This window comes from Muntiacus reevesi, chromosome 3, assembly GCF_963930625.1.
Source record: "Muntiacus reevesi chromosome 3, mMunRee1.1, whole genome shotgun sequence".
Classification (NCBI taxonomy): domain Eukaryota; kingdom Metazoa; phylum Chordata; class Mammalia; order Artiodactyla; family Cervidae; genus Muntiacus; species Muntiacus reevesi.
The window spans coordinates 53,657,666-53,680,125 of NC_089251.1; the positions used below are offsets into that span (position 1 = coordinate 53,657,666).

The window sequence follows — 22,460 nt, forward strand, 5'->3', positions numbered from 1 at the left end:
TTTGTTACTCTTCCAGGGTTGGAAAATGGAGATTTTATTCATCAGCATGCTAAGCATTCATCAAGTGCTACATGCCCTGGTCTTGGGCTGGCTCAACAATTTCAAAAATAACCATGATTAAATTCTTTCCCTCAAAGAATTCAAAGTCCAGCAGAGACATAGTCAAACAACTGAAAAGTCCCATACTAAATGTAATAACAGAGGTGTGTGCTCTGTTCTTGGAAACAGGGTGGAAAGAACTGGAGCCAAGTCTTAACTCTCCACAAGGAGCAAAGAAGTAGCCTAGATAAGAGCTGGTTCTACTGCCTGGTCACCTGGATTCCACTCCCAATCTTTAATCTCAGCTATAAAATGAGGATTAGTAATAGTTCCCAATTAATGAGTTGCTAGGGATTTTTAAGGTATTCCTGTATGTACATTACTTAAGAATAGCACCAAGCGGGTGCTATGAAGTATTAGTTGTCACTGTTTGACTGCAGTGTCTCCTAGGCTCTGCACAGTACCTGGAATACAGTAGGCATCAACTGAATGAACTAGCAGACTATGGGGAACCAAGTGACATCACAGAGGAGAATCACACACAGACACACACACACACAGACACACACATAGACACACACACAGAGGCAGCCAAGGAGGATGGAGAGGAGATATGGAAGGGAGAGCATTCCACACAGACACATCATTCAGGGAAATGCCAAGGATTTTAGTCCAGTTAGAACACAGTAGTATATCTATGGGATCAGTAAGAGCCCATAGGCATTTTACTTGGACTATACAGGCACCCCAGTGTTCATGGTGGCACTGTTTACAATAGCCAAGACATGGATGCAAACTAAGTGTCCACCAACAGATGGATAGATAAAGAAGATGTGAATATATATATATGTGTGTGTGTGTGTGTGTGTGTGTGAATATATATATATATATATATATATATATATATATATATATATATCATTGTTGTTGTTCAGTTGCCAAGTCCAGTCCAACTCTTTGTGACCCCATGGACTGCAGCACATCAGGCCTCCCAGTCCCTCACCATCTCCTAGAGTTTGCCCAAGTTCATGTCCATTGCATCAGTAATGCCATTCAGAATAATGGAATATTACTCATCCATAAAAAAGTATAAACTTTACCAATTGCAATAATATACATGGACCTGGAGGGTTTTATGCCAAGGGAAATAAACAAAGACAAATATTGTATATTTTCCCTTAATAGGGGATCTAAAAAATAATACAAACTAGTAAATATAACAAAACAGAAACAGATTCACAGATATAGAAAACAAATTAGTTACCAGTGGGAAGACTCAAGGAGGGTAGGGTATTGTAGGGGTAGGGGATTAAGAGGTACACACTACTAATACAATATATAAAATAAACAAACAAGGAAATGTTGTACAGCACAGGGCAGTTTAACCATTAAAGTAATAACTTTAAATGAAGTAGAATCTATAAAAATATTGAATCATTATGTTGTATTTCTGAAACTTACAGAATATTGTAAACCAAGTATACCTCAATAATATTTTTTACTTGACCTAAATTGATTCTCTGGCAAAAGACTTTGCTTATCACTAGTGCAGAAGAGAGAGGAAAGACCTAGGCTAGAATTCAGGGAACACAGGACATGTAAAGCGAGGGTAGAAGAAGTGAGCAGATTCTGGAACCCAGATAATCAAGGCAGTCAACCCACTCCAGTACTCTTGCCTGGAAAATCCCATGGACGGAGGAGCCTGGTAGGCTGCAGTCCGTGGGATCACGAAGAGTCAGACACGACTGAGCAACTTCACCTTCACTTTTCACTTTCATGCATTGGAGAAGGAAATGGCAACCCACTCCAGTGTTCTTGCCTGGAGAATCCCAGGGACAGAGAAGCCTGGTGGGCTGCCGTCTATGGGGTCACGCAGAATCAGACATGACTGAAGCGACTTAGCAGCAGCAGCAGCAGCAGGTCATTGAAAGTCCAAGAAATAAATGTGAAAAGGACCGAAAACTGTCAATTGGAGTGAACAATTGGGAGAACACTGGTCACCTTAGGGGCTTCCCAGGTGGTTCAGTGGTAAAGAATCCACCTGCCAATGCAAGAGACGCAGGTTTGATCCCTGGATTGGGAAGATACCCTGGAGTAGGAAATAGCAACCCACTCCAGTATTCTTGCCTGAAAAATCCCATGGACAGAGAAGTCTGGCAGGCTGCAGTCTGCTTGTCTCCAAAGAGTCAGATGCTGCTGAGCACGCACCCACCTGATCACCTTAATAACCTGAGCAGGTTTAGAGGAATGGTTGGAGCCAAAAATCATATGGCAGCAGGTAGGCAAAGAAAGTGAAGGAATTCATTTAGCACACATAAACTCTTCTTTGGGCTTTCCTGGTAGATCAGACAGTAAAAAATCTGCCTGCAATGCAGGAGACCATATTCCATCCCTGGGTCAGGAAGATCCCCGGGAGGAGGGCATGGCAAGCCACTCCAGTATTCTTGCCTGGAGAATTCCAAAGACAGAGGAGTCTGATGGGATACAAATGAGCAAAGAGTTGGACACAACTGAGTGACACATACATACACACACACACACGGCTCCTCTTTCCACACAGCTGAGACACACACACACACACACACACACACACACACACACACACACACACACACACACACACACACACACACACACACACCTCTGCTCTTTCTGAGAGTTGGCCCCAAAGGGACCATGAAATAACGCACTAAGTAGAGGTGGGTAGCTACTTCCCTAGAGGTTCTACAGCTAAGACTCCATCCTCCCAATGCAGGGGGCATGAGTTTGATCCCTGGTCAGGGAACTAGATCCCACTGTGCCACAACTAAAACTTCTGCATGAGGTATAGTGAAAGTGAGTGAAGTCGCTCAGTCCTGTCCCACTCTTCTCGACCCCATGGACTGCAGCCCACCAGGCTCCTCTGCCCATGGGATTTTCCAGGCAAGAGTACTGGAGTGGGTTGCCATTGCCTTCTCCGCATGAGGCATAGCCAAACAATTGTTGTTGTTGTTGTTTTTAAAGTAGAAGTGGGTAAAGTGAGAGGGGAATATCAATAGAAACTTTCAGTGTCTGTGGCCACGCTTCCGTGTTTACTGAGCTCAGGATTCTGTCAGGGAGGTATGGAGCATGTTATCACCTCTCTGATTACCTCCCAGGTGAGCCTGGGGAAAGGCCTAAAGGCCCGAGGCAACGTGGAGGAGTGGCTGGGCAAAGTGGAGGAAGCCATGTTCACGTCTCTGCGCCGCCTGAGCAAAGCCGCCATCGCGGACTATCTGGGGAAACAGAGAACGGTGTGGGTGGTCGCAGGCCACCCTTCTCAGGTAACTTAGGCGCCTTTAAATCTCCACCTCTGCATCTTACTCGGCTGAGAGGAAGCCCACATTGAAGGAGGGTGTTTCCCTGCAGGTGATCCTGACTGTTTCTCAAATCATGTGGTGCCGCGATTTGACGGAGTGTTTGGAAAAAGAAGAGGGGAATCACTTAGAGGCCCTGGAAGATTTTGAAAAAGTGAACTTTGAGGTGAGAATACGGGCAGGTTAATATCAGACGTATCACTGTGCAAGATGGTCCAGTGGCTCTTATGGGCGTGGTTGATACAAATTCACTACTTCAGAAATTATAATGCTCTTCTTGTAAGGATAAAACAATGACACGTTACTAAAATCTTGCTGCATCTTTCTAATATCGACGAGAGAAGTCATAAATATTACTTAACTAAATGATTAGCCTCCGTTTTGTAAATCATAGAAATCATGAAGTGTCATTACGTCATTATGTCACATAAATAAATATGTTTCTGAAAGCCTGTAATCTGTATTTTAATCAAAGATCACAGAATGAATTGTAAAAGGCTCTATTTCAACTATGTATGAAGTAAATATATATTAATTAATAAAGCTGAATGGCTTTTAACTGTTTGAAAAAAATTGTAAGGCTCTGAGATGATATCCAAAGATTTGGGGTGCTCACAAAAACCATCTCTGTTCAAGTTTTTTCAGCAATACTCCCTTGATGTTTGCATAGTATTTATGTGTGTGGTCAGTCGCTTAGTCATGTCTGACTCCTTGTGAACCCATGGACTGAAGCTCGCCAGGCTCCTCTGTCCATGGGGATTCTCCAGGCAAGAATACTGAAGTGGGTTGCCATGCCCTCCTCCAGGAGATCTTCCCAACCCAGGGATCAAACCCAGGTCGCCTGCATTGCCATATTTATATGAATACTTTTAAAAATAGAAGGGAAAAAAAAGCAATTTAAAAGGAAAATGTCAGGATTATCAGAGTTTGCCACCTTTAAGGAGAAATAATATACTGGATCCTGATGTCTCTCCCAGAAGTTGATTTGATCCAGGAAAACCACAGGATTTATGCCATTTCTGTTCTTAAGCCCAACACATGCTTTTCTACTGTTTTATAGAACCCTCAGGCAATGATCAATAAAGCCATAAGATTGAATGAATTAAATACCATTCTACACAAATTTTTGAGCTATCCTTAGAAAATGCAGCTTACAGCAGGACCAAATCTTCAACTCCAAATTCAATTCTACTTCCAAGCAATGTTGCATTTTTAAATACTCACCCTTAGAGGAGTTTTCTGGTGGTCCAGTGGTTAGGACTCTGCTCTTGCACTGCAGGGGGCACGGCTTTGATTCCTGGTTGGGGAACTGAGATCCCGCATTCTGCATGGCATGGCCAAAATATTTTTTTTTTTTTTTTAGAAAATCACACTTAGAAAAAGGAGGAAAGAACTTCCTTGAAATAAAACTCTATTATAAAGTTCTCAATAGAATTTCACCTCAGAGAGCTCCAGAGAGAAGACTCACTAAGGAAAGTCCCACTGATCTCTTTACAGAGGTGACCCTTGATCAGGATCAGCCTGAGTGAAAATTCAGCCGATCAAGGTTTTCAGAGTCACTGTCCTTCTTTGAAAAAGATTTAACGACTTAACGTGAATGCTTTTGGTTAAACAGCCATTGACTTGGTTAAAATGCCTGAGTTTTCTGAATATCCAAAAATAAAAGAACCTAGCCCTATAAATGAGAAGCACTACCTTAATCACATTTAATTTTTGAGAACAGTCTTCTCTGGAGACATCATCACAGGATGGTTAAGAGCTTTCCTCAAGGCAAATGTCTACCTAAGTCTCATCTTTGCCACTTTATTGACTGTGACTGCCACCAGTTTACTAACCCTGTCTGACCTTCAGTTTCCTCTCATGTGAAAGAAAGTAAAGTCGCTCAGTCGTGTCCAACTCTTTGCTACCCCATGGACTGTAGCCTACAATGCTCCTCCGTCCATGGGATATTCCAGGCAAGAGTACTGGAATGCGTTGCCATTTCCTTCTCCAGAGGATCTTCCCAACCCATAGATCGAACCTGGGTCTCCCACATTGTAGGCAGTTGCTTTACCATCTGAGCCACCAGGGAAGTCTTCTCATGTGAAATGGGGGTAAATCTAGTATGTACCTCACAGAAGTCGTATTGGAATTAAATAAGTTAAACTGTTGTTCTATTTGGTCACAGAATTACAGATTTTTATGAAATTTGGAATAGACACTTGTCAAAACTGCCTAATTTTTTAAATATTAATAAATTTGTCATCTTTATTTTATGTTTTATTTTCTTGGCCATGCCACATGGCATGTGGGATCTTAGTCCCCTGGCCAGGGATTGAACCTGTGCCCCTTGCACTGGAATCACAAAATGTTAAACACTGGACCTTCAGGGAAGTCCTAAAACTATCTAATTTTATAGATACTGAGTTTTATAGATAATTCTGGCAAATATCTATTCCAAACCTAATAGTAAAAAGATATACATGTAAACTGATTTTTGAAAATTAATGATCACATTTTTTTTTTCATTTGTAGAGATTAAATGCCCTGGCTGCAATAGTCCGAGGCACTCTTCCTAAATTACACAGAAACATCATAACTGCCTTAATTACTATTGATGTACATGCAAGAGACATAGTCACTGAACTTGTTCAAGCCAAGGTAACTGTTTCATTCAAATAAAATCATATGTTTCTTTCTAAAATTAATGCATCTACCAAGTGTATCATTGTCATCACTTATGTAGGTGGAGGTAGTTGACTCCTTTGACTGGCAGAGACAGCTGCGCTATTACTGGGATGTAGACCTGGACAATTGTGTGGCGAGGATGGCACTCTCTCAGTACACCTATGGATATGAGTATTTAGGTGCATGCCCAAGATTAGTTATTACTCCTCTCACGGTAAGTTACTGACCATTAGGTTCATGACTGCTTTTTTTCCCCACCATAATAGTTCTGAAACATTTCTAAGATTAAACCTTGAAAGAATTTGCGAAGATGAATTGAATTGAATTCACGAAGATGAATACATCTTCGTATAGCAGAGACTTATTTACTTTATTTGACCATGTGCCTGAATTTTTTAGTATATTTCAGTTGCTGTAGAACCTTTCATGAGTGAAGTAAGTCAGAAAGAGAAAAACAAATATTATATATTAATGAATATATAAAGCATCTAGAAGAAACTTGCAGGGCAAGAATAGAGAATCAGATGTAGAGAATGGATTTGTGGACACAGGGAGGGAAGAAAGGGTGGGATGAATTGAGAAAGTGGCATTGACATACATTTTACTGTGTGTATGGAGAAGGCAATGGCACCCCACTCCAGGACTCTTACCTGGAAAATCCTATGGACAGAGAAGCCTGGTAGGCTGCAGTCCATGGGGTCGCTAAGAGTAGACACGGCTGAGCGACTTCACTTTCACTTTTCACTTTCATGCATTGAAGAAGGAAATGGCAACCCACTCCAGTATTCTTGCCTGGAGAATCCCAGGGACAGGGGAGCCTGGTGGGCTGCCGTCTGTGGGGTCGCACAGAGTCGGACACGACTGAAGTGATTTAGCTTTAGCTTACTGTGTGTAAAACATAGCTAGTGGGAAGCTGCTGTATAGCACAGGGAACTCTGCTTGTTGCTCTGTGATGATCTAGATGGGGAGGGGTGGGATGAGGAGGTGGGTGAGAGGGAGGCTCAAGAAGGAGGATATTAGTTATGACTAATTCACACTGTAGTACAACAGAAACCAACATGACATTGTAAAGCAATTATCCTCCACTTAAAAACATATTTTAAAAAATAGATAATGACCCTCCTACTATAGAAAGTACTTATAAATTTGTGGCCAGTGTCAGTTTCCTTCAGTAATGACAATTTATCCATTTCTTCAGGATCGCTGCTACCTTTGCCTCATGGGGGCTTTGCAGCTGGACCTGGGAGGCGCACCAGCTGGTCCTGCTGGAACTGGGAAAACGGAGACCACCAAAGATCTCGCAAAAGCCCTTGCCATCCAGTGTGTGGTCTTTAACTGCTCTGATGGTTTGGACTACAAGGTACAGTCTTGGCGTATGAATGCTAACATTAAGTGCTTCATGTGGCTTTCTCTGTTTGCAGTGTGACACAGCAAAAGAAGGAGAAAAAGGAGTGATGGCAAACTGGGGAAAACTAGTGGGGACAGGAATGATTAAAGTGGAGTAAATAGAGCAAGGGAGAGTAGTCAACACAAGGCAGTCTGGGTGGGCCAGGTAGGAATCAAGGCCAGGATTTGTCAAATGGTGGTAAAAATGAGGTGTAAGATAGAATAGCAGGGAAATCTAGGAACAAGGAATAAGCTTACAGGAAGAGAAGAGTAGGGACTTCCCTGGTGGTCCAGGGGCTAAGACTCTGTACTCCCCATGCAAGGGGCCCTGGGTTTGATCCCTGGCCAGGGAACTAGACCCCACATGCCACAACTAAGATCTGGTGTAGCCATATAAATAAATCAATATTAAAAGAGAGATGAGCAATTCAAAGTTTTTTATTAAAAATGAAATGCATAGGAGGTGAGAATTCAGGGAAAGATTCTTGCATTGAGTAGTTCTCAAACTTTTTGATCATGGGATCTTTTTACACTCTTAAAAATTATTGAGCCCTCCAAAGAGTTTTTGTTTATATGTATGGATCATATCTGTTGATATTTTCCATGTTATAAGTTAAAATTGATGCATCTTAAATATTTATCTGTTTTAAAATAACCATAATCAATTATTTACATGTTAGCATAAACATATTTTGAGAAAAATAACCATTTTTCAAAACAAAAAATTTAGTGAGAAGAGTGACACTATTTTATATATTTTAAAATCTCTTGTTTGGTATAACAGAATATTACCAGATTCCCATATCTGCTTCTGCATCAAATCTTTTGAGATACGTTATTTTGATTGAGTATTTGAAGAGAAATCTAGTGTTACACAGATATACACACTAAAAGAGAGGAATAAGTTAATAGCTTCTTCAGATAATTGCTGATATTCTTCTTTGAAACTATACTAAAACTTGACAAATGGCAGTTTCTTAAAGATTATTTGTGATGTGGAAACTGAAACAACATCAATAACTTTTTCGTACTCTGTTCTCTCTTGAGAGAATGAGACTGAAAAGGCAAATAAAATTTTAGCATTATAATGAGTCCTTTGACCTCACAGACCCCCTAAAAGAAACTCTGAGACTTGCAGGGGTCCCCAGATGACACTTTAGAAACTGCTGTTCTCCTGTTAGACCAGCCGTGGCATTAGGTTATAAATTAAGTGTACAATAAGTGTAATGTGTTTGAATTGTCCTGAAACCATCCCCCCTCCCTAGTCTGTGGAAGAATTGTCTTCTACTATATCCATCTCTTGTGCCAAAAAGGTTGGGGACCACTGGTGTAGAGGACCTTCAGAAAAAGACAAAGGTCATTCCTGGCAACTTCCCAACTTCCCAGTCAGACACGGGGGAGGAGAAAGACTTATCAGTGCGAAGGAGACACTGTGCCACCTCCACCTCGTCCATCCCAATAGGGCAGGTGGATGTGGATGCCTCTTCCAGGAGCAGAAACAAGGGAAGGACAAACCAGCTGTCAGTTCCCACATAGAAGTGGCTGACAGCAGAAGCAGTTACTGACATTAGACATTAGTCCTTTTGTGGACTTTAGGAAGCATACATGAAGGGAAAGAGAGCTTCCAGTGTGCCCCAAATATATTAGCATTGAGTTCTGAAACTAGGGGAACCTGTATGTCATGCTAAAATGGCCTAGGGAGTAAAATTAAGTCCCTTTTTAAAGTAATAAAATTAAGTGATACTAAGAGAGAGCTTTGTGGGAACCCACCTTTATTGAAAAATGTCTTTTCCCCCTTTTTGGAGTCCTACTTCTCATGCTCACTTCAGCAGGTAGTAACTTCAGGCGGTTAACAGAGGTGGTACAGACTGCGTAGCATCACTCCAGTGGAGACACGTTTCATTTTCTTCTTTTTGTCTCCTGTTGGCCATCAGTCCTTATATACCATTGAAAACTCTTCCATGAGCAGGTTGTGACTGAATGACCAAGATCATTGTGAGCTTTCTGTCCTCTGTCCCCTGGTCGGGGAATTAAGATCCTACAAGCTGCTCAGTCAAAAAAGAATGCCAGCTTGATCTTTAGTTGTTCCGTTGTTCAGTCCATCTATTTCACTTTGGTAATCTAGGCTGTATTATAATTAAGTTCCAAGGATTGTTTCTTATTTCTGACTCTTTCTTTTTAGAGCATCTTGTTTTACTATAGTAATGCAATTTCCTCTAAAACCTCTTTGAGGATTTTATTTGAATTTTTAAATTTTTTCTATTTCCCCCCAGATTACCTCCATTTTCTTCAGAGTTGCTTATTTTGTTTATTTTTCTTCTCTCTTTCTTGATGTTGATTTTTCTTAAACGTCTGTTGATCTTTACTTATTAGTCCATAAGCGTGGATGGGGGACTAAGTTGATCATTTAGAATAACTTGTTTCACCCCTGCTTTCAATGAAAGAGCTTCTGTAATCTCTGTGAGAGTGTAAGATATTTGATTGGCAGGCTTCCCCATAGAGTATGTGGGCATGGGCAGCCAGAAAGCCAGAAACCTTTTATAAATACCAAAATAATAAGGATTTTTTTCTACAGTAGTAGAATTCAGTGGGTTTCACTCATGGATGGAGCTGTCTGTCCTTTTGACTCTCAATTGAGTAATGTGAAGGTCTGAAGTTATCTGTATTTTCTTTTCTCTGCTTTCGTTATCTCCCAAGTATGTCTTCTCCCAGTATCTCCTAATGTCTCCCAAAGACAGATCTTGCCCTTTCTCAGCAAGGCAGTCCTTGGGTGTTATGCTGGAGGGAAAATTCAGCAATGCCAGCCTCAAGAGCCCTGTTTACTCTACTTGAGGAGAGAGAAGCACAGAGAAAGGAAGGGCCCACAAACCTGATCACTGCAAGTACTCACCTTTGACTAATTTCCAAGGATTGCCCTGGGACCTTGTCTGCTTTCCTTGCATGTGTTACTGATGGGTTCAGAGTTTCTTGGAGATTTTCCTGAAGGGTAGTTCTTCCTTCCTTCTGGCTTGGACTGAATTCTGCCCTTCTCAGCTGAGTAATCGGTATTTATGAACTTTCCATCTTCCAAGATATTTTTTCAAAACTTGCTTTCTGCTGCTGGTTTTCCTTTCCATTATGTTTTTATCAGGTAGGTGCAGGTACAAATGCAGACACAGAAATGGAGAGAGTTCTGTCTTTCATACGTGGTCATTTCAGAGAAAGGGATGTTATCCCTATGTGCTCCGTTGACCACCTTGAAATAAAAAACCATTAGCTCTATTTTTAAAGAGATAGAGATATGGTATGATGCAATATTTGTACTAATGCTTAACCCAAAATTCAAGTCTCTAAAGGAACTTTCCTCTGTAGATGGCCACAGGTATGTATTCATTCTCCTGAACCACTAGGATTCTGCTGTAGAAGAAATCAACCACCATTACATTACCCTGTGTATGGGTCTCCCATGTGGCACTAGTAGTTAAGAAGCTACCTACCAACGCAGAAGATGTAAGAGATGTGGGTTTGATCCCTGGATCAGGAAGATCCGCTGGAGGAGGATCTTCCACAGCAATCCACTCCAGTATCCTTGCCTGGAGAATCCCATGGACAGAGGAGCCTGGCGGGCTACAGTCCATGGGGTCCCAAAGAGTCAGACACAACTGGAGCAACTTAGTATGCTCAAGTGACTGTGCTTCTGCTCAGCTGTTCCTGCATGTTGCCTGCCATGTGCAGTACCTGGTAAAGATGATGAAAGTTTCCATCAGCAAAGTTTTCAAGTTTTTTTTAAGTAATTAAAATATCTATTCTATCTGTCAGTTTCTTTGAGAACCTGTATTTACATAGGTGAATGAGGATTATGAAAAAGTAGGTCAGATTATCATTTTATTTAAAAATAAAAATAAGTTACAAATCATCCAGAGAGCGGCAAAAAGATATTTCCTCCAAGAAAAGGGTGTTAACGTCTGCCATGACCCAGGAGTCACACAAACCTATTGCTTGTTTGCAGATACCACCTCTTGTCTTCTTAATACCTCAGCTCAGAATTTAACTTTGGGAGAAGTTCAACTCTACACTACAGAGCTGAATGGCATTCTTTTGATTTCAGATGATGGGGCGCTTCTTCAGCGGTCTGGCACAGTCAGGAGCCTGGTGCTGCTTTGATGAATTTAATAGGATTGACATAGAAGTTTTGTCCGTCATTGCTCAGCAGCTCATTACCATCAGGAATGCCAAAGCTGCAAAGGTAAGGGGCTGGGCATAGATATCATGTTTCTAGTCCATAGATATCATGTTTCTTAAGTTTGTAGTATTCTTGCCTGGAAAATATCATGGACAGAAGAGCCTGGTGGGCTACAGTCCATGGGGTCGCAAAAGAGTCAGACACAATTTAGCAACTAAAGAACAAGAAGTTAATAACGAACTTGCATCATGTTGCATTTTAGGAAGGACAGTGCTAACTTCAGCCTCTCTAGTCCATGTTTCCAGTGTCATTGGTGAGTACTGCAGCAGTGGAACTGAGCTGGGTGAATTAGTTGCTCATCCAGGCAACACAATAAACAACTGTATGGCAGACACTGTGCTGGGACCTAGGGATATAGAGTTGGTGAGACTCAGTCTGTGCCTTCATGTAACCCTCTTATTCTTTGCTCCCCCAACACACACACACACACACATGCATGCTTGTACTCCCTTGTTCTTCTCTCCTCCACCTCTTATTTTCCTCTTATTTTTCTTGTTCTTGCCTTTGACATTGACTTCTCTGCTCTGTTTCTCTAATTCTACCTCTTCTGGGCTCCACTGCCTTCCTCATGGCCCCAGTCTCAGCCTGTTGCTGGTAAAAAAAAAAAAAAATGAGAGAGGGGTCCTGGGGGACCCAAAGGGGCCTTGACTCTCCAGAAGTCACTGGACTGTAAAAGCCAAGGAGTGTAGGGACAGATGAAATTAGGGTGGCTTCAGTATTTAAAATCTGTTTTAGCCCCTTTGAGCATGTTCCTGGAGAAGGATTTTGTACTGGAAAGGTGATGGCAGTGAAGGGCAGGACCAAGCCCCCCACCACCCTGTTTTGTTGACCTTACAAAATTATGGTCATGAGGGCACCAAAGGGCAGGCGGGTATTCAGCCAGTACAAACCAGAACAACCTTGCAAGTTGTTTAATTTTTTAAATTATTTTATTTTAGTTTATTATTTATTCATTTATTTTATTATGACCAGGCCAAGAAAGAGGAAACACTTGGGGCAAGGCAGGGGTAAGGAGGCAGACAGCAGGAAGTACTTAGCCCAGAAGAGAGGGAGAGTGAGTAGGACAGAATCAGGAGGAAAACATTCCCAACAATAGGATTCAGTAGTTTTTGCTTGAATACACATCACACAAGTTTTGTACTCGAGTAGTAATTATGGGAAAGAATTTACAAATATCTGGAGAAGTGTTAACTTATATCTTCTCTTTCTTTTCAACAGCTCTCTAGATTCATGTTTGAGGGACGAGAAATAAAGTTGGTTATGACTTGTGCAGCCTTCATCACAATGAATCCTGGATATGCAGGCAGAACTGAGTTGCCAGATAATTTGAAAGCCCTGTTTAGACCCTTTGCAATGATGGTTCCAAATTATGCCTTGATTGCAGAGGTGAGCTTCATGTTATAAAGCAGCAAAACTTTAAGCTTGTTTCTTTTATTTAGTATTTGATTTCTATCATGGTAGAAAGTTTCCATTATGAATGTACTCTGGCCAAGGTTATACAGTATTGTTTCCACTTAAGTGTGTAGATATGATTGTTACCACTTAGAATGTTGTGTGTGTGTTTGTGTGTGTGTGTAACTGCTATATCCCCAAAGTCCAGTTTGCCATCTGGAATATTTTAAGCCCTGAAAACTGGAATAAATAAATAAATGAACTTAATTAGCCATTTCATTGGAATTTATCAGTTTGTCTGTAGGAATTAAAATGTCTAGATTATCCTGAAAAGACTATATTATTATCACTTCTCTTGCTGCATTATTTTCTTAATTAGAGTCAAGGGGTGTTGAGTAGAAACAATACCAATCACTAATGATGAAAGACAATGATTTGTTTCTAGTTTGTATCAATAGAGTAAAAAGAAAAAATAGCCATCATTAATAAGTTAATTATTTATGTTTGTATTTGTTTCTTCTCTATCTAGGAACTTTTCTATTTAAACTGTTTTTTGTTTGTTTGTTTGTTTCTTCATACTAGCTAATAACCAGTGAATTTAAATCTTAAATGTATTTTTCTTAACACTTTTTACTGAGGTATAATTTGCATATAGTAAAGCGCACAAATCTGAAGGGTACAACTGAGTGAATCCTTACATACGTATTCACCTGTGTAATCACCAAGACCAAGATATAGGATATTTTTAAGACTCTGGAAGGCCCTTCATGCTCAATGTTCACAAGGGACACCACCTCTTTTATTTATTTATTTTTTTAATTTTTTTTTTCAGTGGGTTTTGTCATACATTGATATGAATCATCCATAGAGTTACACGTATTCCCCATCCCGATCCCCCCTCCCACCTCCCTCTCCACCCGATTCCTCTAGGTCTTCCCAGCCCACCAGGCCCGAGCACTTGACTCATGCATCCCACCTGGGCTGGTGATCTGTTTCACCATAGATAATATACATGCTGTTCTTTCAAAACATCCCACCCTCACCTTCTCCCACAGAGTTCAAAAGTCTGTTCTGTACTTCTGTGTCTCTTTTTCTGTTTTGCATATAGGGTTATCATTACCATCTTTCTAAATTCCATATATATGTGTTAGTATGCTGTAATGTTCTTTATCTTTCTGGCTTACTTCACTCTGTATAATGGGCTCCAGTTTCATCCATCTCATTAGAACTGATTCAAATGAATTCTTTTTAACAGCTGAGTAATATTCCATGGTGTATATGTACCACAGCTTCCTTATCCATTCATCTGCTGATGGGCATCTAGGTTGCTTCCATGTCCTGGCTATTATAAACAGTGCTGCGATGAACACTGGGGTGCACATGTCTCTTTCAGATCTGGTTTCCTCAGTGTATATGCCCAGAAGTGGGATTGCTGGGTCATATGGCAGTTCTATTTCCAGTTTTTTAAGAAATCTCCACACTGTTTTCCATAGTGGCTGTACTAGTTTGCATTCCCACCAACAGTGTAAGAGGGTTCCCTTTTCTCCACACCCTCTCCAGCATTTATCGCTTGTAGACTTTTGGATAGCAGCCATCCTGACTGGCGTGTAATGGTACCTCATCGTGGTTTTGATTTGCATTTCTCTGATAATGAGTGATGTGGAGCATCTTTTCATGTGTTTGTTAGCCATCTGTATGTCTTCTTTGGAGAAATGTCTGTTTAGTTCTTTGGCCCATTTTTTGATTGGGTCATTTATTTTTCTGGAATTGAGCTTCAGGAGTTGCTTGTATATTTTTGAGATTAATCCTTTGTCTGTTTCCTCATTTGCTATTATTTTCTCCCAATCTGAGGGCTGTCTTTTCACCTTACTTATAGTTTCCTTTGTTGTGCAAAAGCTTTTAAGTATCATTAGGTCCCATTTGTTTATTTTTGCTTTTATTTCCAATATTCTGGGAGGGACACCACCTCTTTTAGAATGGAGTTTCTCAGAAAGCACTTGTTACCCCCATGGCTAGTAAATTTCTGACAACAGCTAATTTAGAATATTCCTCTCAATGAAGTAAAAGTAACTTCCTAAGAATAGACCATGCCAAATCCTATCATTAGAAAAATTACAACTTTTAATAGTATTAATATAAAGCCTACAGCATCTCATGAGTCCTGCAGTGCCCCTATGGGTAAGATGGAGTGCTGGGCAGCTAAGACAGTGGCGTCTTCACTCTAGACCCTCTGAGGACAGGACAGTAAATGACTTGCTCATTGTCCAAAGCTGATAGGAAAAAAACAGGCTTGAAACTCAGTCCAACATCATATTCACACCTCCTGTTCTATTATTAAATTACTCAGGAATCAATTGGAGAAATTTAAAAATCCAGTCTTCTGAATGCTGTTCCTATTGTTGTTACAGATCAAATGAATCAGGGTCTGTTGTCAGTAAGTATTTTTAATCACCTTCAGTGCCCAGAGTGCTGTGTTAATAGGTCATGATAGAGCAATGAGGAAAACAGACACCAGCATGCAGTCTCAGCAACATCTCAGATCTCATTCTGAGGCCAAGTGCAGTGACTCGAGTAGATTATGCATTGAAAGAAGGGTCCACACCCCCCTCCATGGTCATCAATGGTTTATATAACCAAGAGCGCACAAACTTGTCAGAGGCATGGTGCCCTCCTAGGGCAGGAGGAGGCTGCACATTTTTGTATAGCTTTCCTTGACTATCAGGGAGCCTAAAGAGAGGGCATCACTGACTCATCCCTGACTCAGATCAGGGAAGTTCAAGTCTTGCTTTTATACTCAGGCTCACAACACCATCCAGGCTTTATGATGTGAATGTTCCACACTGGGCTCTGCAGCTCCTCAAACCAAACATAACAAGACCACATCTTCATCTATAGAAAGAAAGCAAAATCAATTCTCAGACATCCTTATGTAATATCCACACCACTCTCACAGCAGAAAGTGAAAAAGAACTAAAGAGACTCTTGATGAAAGTGAAAGAGGAGAGTGGGGAAAAAAACTGGCTTAAAACTCTACATTCAAAAAACTAAGATCATGGCATTCAGTCCCATCACTTCATGGCAAATAGATGGGGAAACAATGGAAACAGTGAGAGACTTTATTTCCTTGGGCTCCAGATTCACTGCAGATGGTGACTGCAGCCAGGCAATTAAAAGACACTGGTTCCTTGGGAGAAAAGCTATGACAAACCTAGACAGCATATTAAAAAGTAGAGACATTACTTTGCCAACAAATGTCCATATAGTCAAAGCTATGGTTTTTCCATAGTCATGTACAGATATGAGAGTTGGGCCATAAAGAAGTCTGAGTGCCATACTGATGTTTTTGAATTGTGGTGCTGGAGAAGAATCTTGAGAGTCCCATGGACTGCAAGGAGATCAAACCAGTTAGTCCTAAAGGAAATAAATCCTGAATGTTCACTGGAAGGACTGATGCTGAAGCTGAAGCTCCAATACTTTGGCCACTTGATGTGAAAGACTGACTCATTGGAAAAGACCCTGATGTTGGGAAAGATTGAAGGCAGGAGGAGAAGGGGACGACAGAGGGCCAGATGGTTGGATGGCATCACCGACTCAATGGACATGAGTTTGAGCAAGCTCTTGGAGATGGTGAAGGACAGGAAAGCCTGGCATGCTTCAGTCCATGGGGTTGCAAAGAATTGGGCACACCTGAGTGACTGGACAACAACAACAACCACTTGGAGATATCTAATATCTTAACTAGATTTTTAATACATTGGTATTATGCTACTGTGTTGTTATCAGTATAATATAATCAGGCATTGCATTATATTTTTCCATTCTAGGTAATTCTATATTCTGAAGGATTTGAATCGAGTAAGATATTAGCAAGAAAAATGACCCAGATGTATAAACTTTGCAGTGAACAGCTCTCTCAGCAGGATCACTATGACTTTGGCATGAGAGCTGTAAAGTCTGTACTGGTCATGGCTGGGTAAGAAACCAAAGTGGGCAAGAGTTGAGTTCCAAACTGTATCATGCATTACTCATACATTTCATGAGTAATTCACAGATGGCTCTTAAAGCAACATGTTGTTGTTGTTCAGTGGCTAAGTCATGTTCAACTCTTTGTGACCCCATGGACTGCAGCACACCAGTCTTCCCAGTCCTCCACTATGTCCTGGAGTTTGCTCAAGTTCATGTCCATTGAGTCGGTGATTCTATCTAACCATATCATCCTCTGTTGTCCTCTTCTTTTGCCTTCAGTCTTTCCCAGCAACATGATTAATAAATGTTAACTGCCACTGTTGTCATCATTCTTACCTTGACACCCCCTCTGCCACAGTGAAAGAGGGCATTTCTCTTCATCCCACAACAGTTCTTCCCTGTGAGAACAGACATAGCTGCCATTAAGCTTTGGCTAGCTTTTTTTTTCACCTGAATGCATCCAATATAATGGGTTTCAGCATATTAAAGGCTTAACCACCATGAGCCAGGATGTGAAAGTGAAAGTGAAGTTCACTCAGTCATGTCCAACTCTTTGTGACCCCATGGACAGTAGCCTACCAGGCTTCTCTGATGTATTCAGAGAGCTATCAATTCAGGTTGGATAAAGTCTGGATTGATAGGAGGTCCTTGAGAAAATGTCCTTATCATTTTCCTCAATGCAAAGCAGCCTGTGCCTAACTTGTCCATGTGCTGTTTTAGAGATTGACGCTGGGCATGCCAGGAAAATTGTCCCATCCTTCCAGTAGGAATTGGCAGTGGGGTGCCCTCCACAGCTTTCTGCAAGCAGAATCCCTAGCCTAGAGATTTAGAAAATCATGTTCAACATTATGTACTTGCAATGTCATCTGAATTATTCCTTTAAATTTAGGTCTTTAAAAAGAGAGAACCCAGACCTCAGTGAAGATGTGGTGTTGATAAGAGCTTTGCGGGACTCTAACTTGCCAAAATTCCTAACAGATGATGCTATTCTATTCAGGTAAATGTCTAAGTGTTACAGAGAAAACATAGCTACTGTGTAAAGGTGAAGGATAGTTTATCTTCAAACATGTCAGTTTCTAGCAAGGTATTATCTTTTCTAGAGATACTTTTTGCAATTTTCAAAATGCTAGTTTCAAATAAAGATACTAAAGTTTTAGCATCAATCCAATCATTTTTTTTTTTCAACATATTGACCACCAAACTGCATGCTATGCAAAGTAGCATTTGGTTACAAATTCCTGACCTAAGAGAAGTTCCACACTCAAAAGAAGTAGATTGGGGTCTCAACACAAATGTGATTGCTTTTATCTATTTCTATTTCTAGCTTCATTACTGAGTTTTATGTTTATTCCAGTCATATATGTATGTGGTTTTAAAAATGAAATGCTGTTTTAAGTTACTCTCAGGGAAAACAACAGTTTCCTGCCCTTTACCAACTCCCACTTCCTAAAGACAGTAACTTTTTAATTCATCTATTCATCCCTTCATTTTCCTATTTCTATCCATATCTTTTGGTACCATATTTGTGTCATTTCATGACTTTTCAGTTTTAGATGTTATTGTTACTAACAGAGAGATGAAGATATGGACACACTTCTCTCCTCACCAACCTATCCTCTATGTGTAGTCATGTGACAATATAACCGGAGCTAAATATACAGGATTTCCGTAATTTATTTTAGAGATATAAATATTAACCAAAGCTGAGCCATCTTTCCCTTGTTATTAAAGTACCTTGCTTCTTATTTTTCCTGCATTTATTATTTAATTTTTGTTTTTTATTCCTTCACCAACTTTTCTATACCTCTATCACTAATTCATTTCAAAATTCTGCCAGAGTATCAATCTCCTAAAAACAAAAACGACCTTCAGTCATACACATCTGTCATCCTGGGATGTCTATTTACAACCTTACTGGGGATCCTCTTTGCCTTGTCCACCATCAGATCCCCTGATTGCCAGAATATGTGTCTTTGCACTTTTGGCAGAACACAATGATGAAAATTCCTATATATTAATGATTGCACACTTATGATATTGCTATAAGTGAGATTCTAGGAAGTACATTCCTGAGATCATGGGGTATGGACATTTTAAATTTAGATAGATCCTATCAGTACATCCTCCAAAGGCATTTTACATTTATAGATACAGATTTATGAAAATATGCCTTTCTTTTATATGTTTTAGAGAGAGATACCAAAATAGTAGCCTATTTTATATACATTATTTTCTTAGTACCACTGAGCATCATTTTTTCTGTTCTTCAGTCATTTATATTCATTATTCTTAGAACATTATTCTATTGTACTCTTTTACTTAGCAATTTGTGAGAAATCATGAACTTTATCTGGTAAAACATTGGAAATATTTCTCTAAGTATATAATTCACTCTAAGTTACGTTTAAAACCTCTTACCTCACAGAAGTTTGATTTTTCCTTGTGTGTTTTTATTTTTTCACTTTATCAACTGTTTAAAGTTATAGAATTTTTATCTTTTTGAGATAGACTTTCTTAACACAGTACTATAAATTCACTTCTTATATTTTCTTTTTGTATTTTTCCCTTGCTCTTTTTTATTGAAGTATAATTGATTTACAATATTGTATTAATTTCAGGTGTATAGCATAGTGATTGAATATTTATAGATTATACTTCATTTGAAGTTATTATAAAATGTTGGCTATACTCTGTGTGCTGAAAAATATATTCTTTAGCTTCTTTATTTTATACATAACAGTTTATACTTCTTCATCCACTACCCCTATCTTGCCCCTCCCACTTCCCTCTCACCACTGGTAACTACTAGTTTGTTCTCTATATCTGTGAGTTTATTTCTTTTGTTATATTCACTAGTTTGTTTTATTTTTTAGATTCCACATATAAGTAATAACAGATTATTTGTATTTCTTTGTCTAACTTATTTCACTAAGCATAATACCCTCCAGGTTCACCCATATTTTTTCAAATGGCAAAATTTCATTTTTTATGGCTGAATAATATTCCAACATACATACCATACATACATTCTTTATCCATCTGTCTGTTGGTCGACTCTTTGGTTGCTTCCATACCTTGGTTATTGTAATAATTCTTGATAATGCTGCTATAAATATTAGGCTTCATATGTCTTTTCAAATTAGTGTTTTCATTTTCTTCAAATATATATCCAAGAGTGGAATTACTGGATAACATGGTAGTTATTTTTAGTTTTTAAGGACCCTCCATACTATTTTCCATAGTGGCTGCACCAGTTTACATTCCCACCAAAAGTTTACAAGGTTCCCTTTCCTCCATATCCTCACCAACATTTGTTATTTGTGGTCTTTTCATTGATAGACATTCTGACAGGTGTGAGGTGATATCTCATTGTGGCTTAGATTTTCATTCTCTGATAATTAGTGATGTTGAGCATCTTTTCATGAGGCTGTTGGTCATCTGTATGTCTTTTTTGGAAAAATGTCTCTTCAGTCTAATGTCCACTTTTTAATTGGGTTTGTTTGTTTTTGATATTGAGTTGTATGAGTCATCTATATATTTTGAATATTAACCCCTCATCATTTGCAAATATTCTCTCATTCAGTAGGTTGTCCTTTCATTTTGTCAGTGGTTTCCTTTGCTGTGAAAAACTTTTAAATTTAAGTAGGTCCCATTTGTTTAATTTTGCTTTTGTTTCCTTTGCACTGGGAGACCAATTCCAAAAAAATGTTGCTACAATTTGTGTCACAGAGTATTCTGCCTGTGTTTTCTTCTCAGAGTTTAATGGTTTCTAGTCTTACATTTATGTCTTTAATCTGTTTTTAGTTCATTTTTATATGGTGTGAGAAAATGTTCTAATTTTATTGTTTTACATGCAACTGCCCAGTTTTCCCTGCACCACTTATTGAAGAGACTATCTTTTCTCCCTTATATATTCTTGCCTCCTTTGTCATAGGTTAACTGACCATAAGTGCATGGGTTTATTTTTGAGCTCTCTATTCTGTTTCACTGATCTATGAGTTTGTTTTTGGGCCAGTACCATACTGTTTTGATTACTATCATTTTTTAGCATAGTTGGAAGTCAAGGAGTGTGATAACTCCAGCTTTTTTCTTCTTTATCAAGATTATTTTTGGCTATTTGGAGTCTTTTATATTTCCATACAAATTTTAAAACTACTTGTTCTATTTCTGTGAAAAATTGCCATTGGTATTCTGAGAGAGATTGCGCTGAATCTATAGGGTAGATGATCATTTTGACAATATTGATGCTTCCAATTCATGAACACGGTGTATCTTTCCATCTGTTTGTGTCTTCTTCAGTTTCTTTCCTCTGTTTCTTATAGTTTTCTGAGTATAGGTCTTTTACCTTGGTAGGCAAGTTTGTCCCTAGATATTTTATGCTTTTTCATGTAAATGTAAATGAGACTGTTTTCATAATTCTATTTCTGATAGGTTGTTGTTAGTGTATAGAAATGCAACATGTTTCTGTATGTTAATTTTGTATCCTGCAACCTGACCAAATTCGTTGATGAGTTCTAGCAATTTTTTGTGACATCTTTAGGATTTTCTATGTATAATATGATGTCATCTGCAAAAAGTGGCGGTTTTACTTCTTCCTTTCTAATCTGGGTTCCTTTTATTTCTTTTCCATATCTGATTGCTGTGACAAGGGTGTCCAATACTATGTAGAATAGAAGTGACAGGAGTGGGCATACTTATCTTGGTCTGATTTTAAAGGAAAAGTTTTCAGCTTTTTGTCACTGGATATAATGTTAGCTTTGGGTTTGTCATAAGTGGCATTCATTATGTTGAATTATATGTGAAGTTTCTTGAAAATTTTTATCATGAATGGATTTTATATTTTGTTAACTGCTTTTTCTGTGACTGCTGAGATGATCATGTGATTTTTATTTTTCCTTTTGTTAATGTGGTATATCATGTTTATTGAATTGCAAATATTGAACCATTCTTGCACCCCTGAAATAAATGCAACTTAATCTTTGGCATATCATTGTTGAGAATGTTTGCATGTATAGTATCAGAGACTTTGACGTGTAATTTTCTCTCTGTCTAGAGCCAGAGCCAGATGTGAGCCATGGCTTGTCCTGTTCTCAGTGGTCAATACTGTGCTCTTGCAGCAGGGGCAGGTCCCAAGATACTGGAGCAGAAGCCCTGAGGGTTGGGTCTGGGCTGGTTCTCTTCCGAGTGTGTGATCTACTTCTCCCAGCATCAGTACCTTTACTCTAGAGAAGCAGCGATGTAGTAAGAGGGGCCAGACTGGGTGCCAAGTGCAGGCTGGGGCAAGCACTGGGGTAGTCCCAGCACATCGGAGCTCTAGAACACTCCCGAACCACTGCCTCCAAGAACTCCAGTAATAGCCATCCTCGCCCTACTCAGATTCAGTGCTGGATCCAAGCCTGCTCCTTCCCTCTTACTGTGCACTCTCCTTATACATAGCACCCTTCACCCTAGTG

At 39.5% G+C, this 22,460-nt stretch overlaps 1 protein-coding gene across 1 annotated transcript in view; it reads left to right on the plus strand.

Annotated features, from left to right (window-relative positions):
* The window catches only part of DNAH6 (dynein axonemal heavy chain 6), a 266,242-nt gene that overhangs the window by 91,592 nt on the left and 152,190 nt on the right, over positions 1 to 22,460 (plus strand). Inside the window, exons 25-33 of the mRNA XM_065927280.1 lie at positions 3,177 to 3,341; positions 3,427 to 3,540; positions 5,889 to 6,014; positions 6,100 to 6,255; positions 7,240 to 7,401; positions 11,515 to 11,652; positions 12,868 to 13,035; positions 16,866 to 17,014; positions 17,897 to 18,004. Coding sequence (XP_065783352.1) covers positions 3,177 to 3,341; positions 3,427 to 3,540; positions 5,889 to 6,014; positions 6,100 to 6,255; positions 7,240 to 7,401; positions 11,515 to 11,652; positions 12,868 to 13,035; positions 16,866 to 17,014; positions 17,897 to 18,004 — 1,286 coding nt within the window. The remainder of the gene's footprint in view (positions 1 to 3,176; positions 3,342 to 3,426; positions 3,541 to 5,888; positions 6,015 to 6,099; positions 6,256 to 7,239; positions 7,402 to 11,514; positions 11,653 to 12,867; positions 13,036 to 16,865; positions 17,015 to 17,896; positions 18,005 to 22,460) is intronic.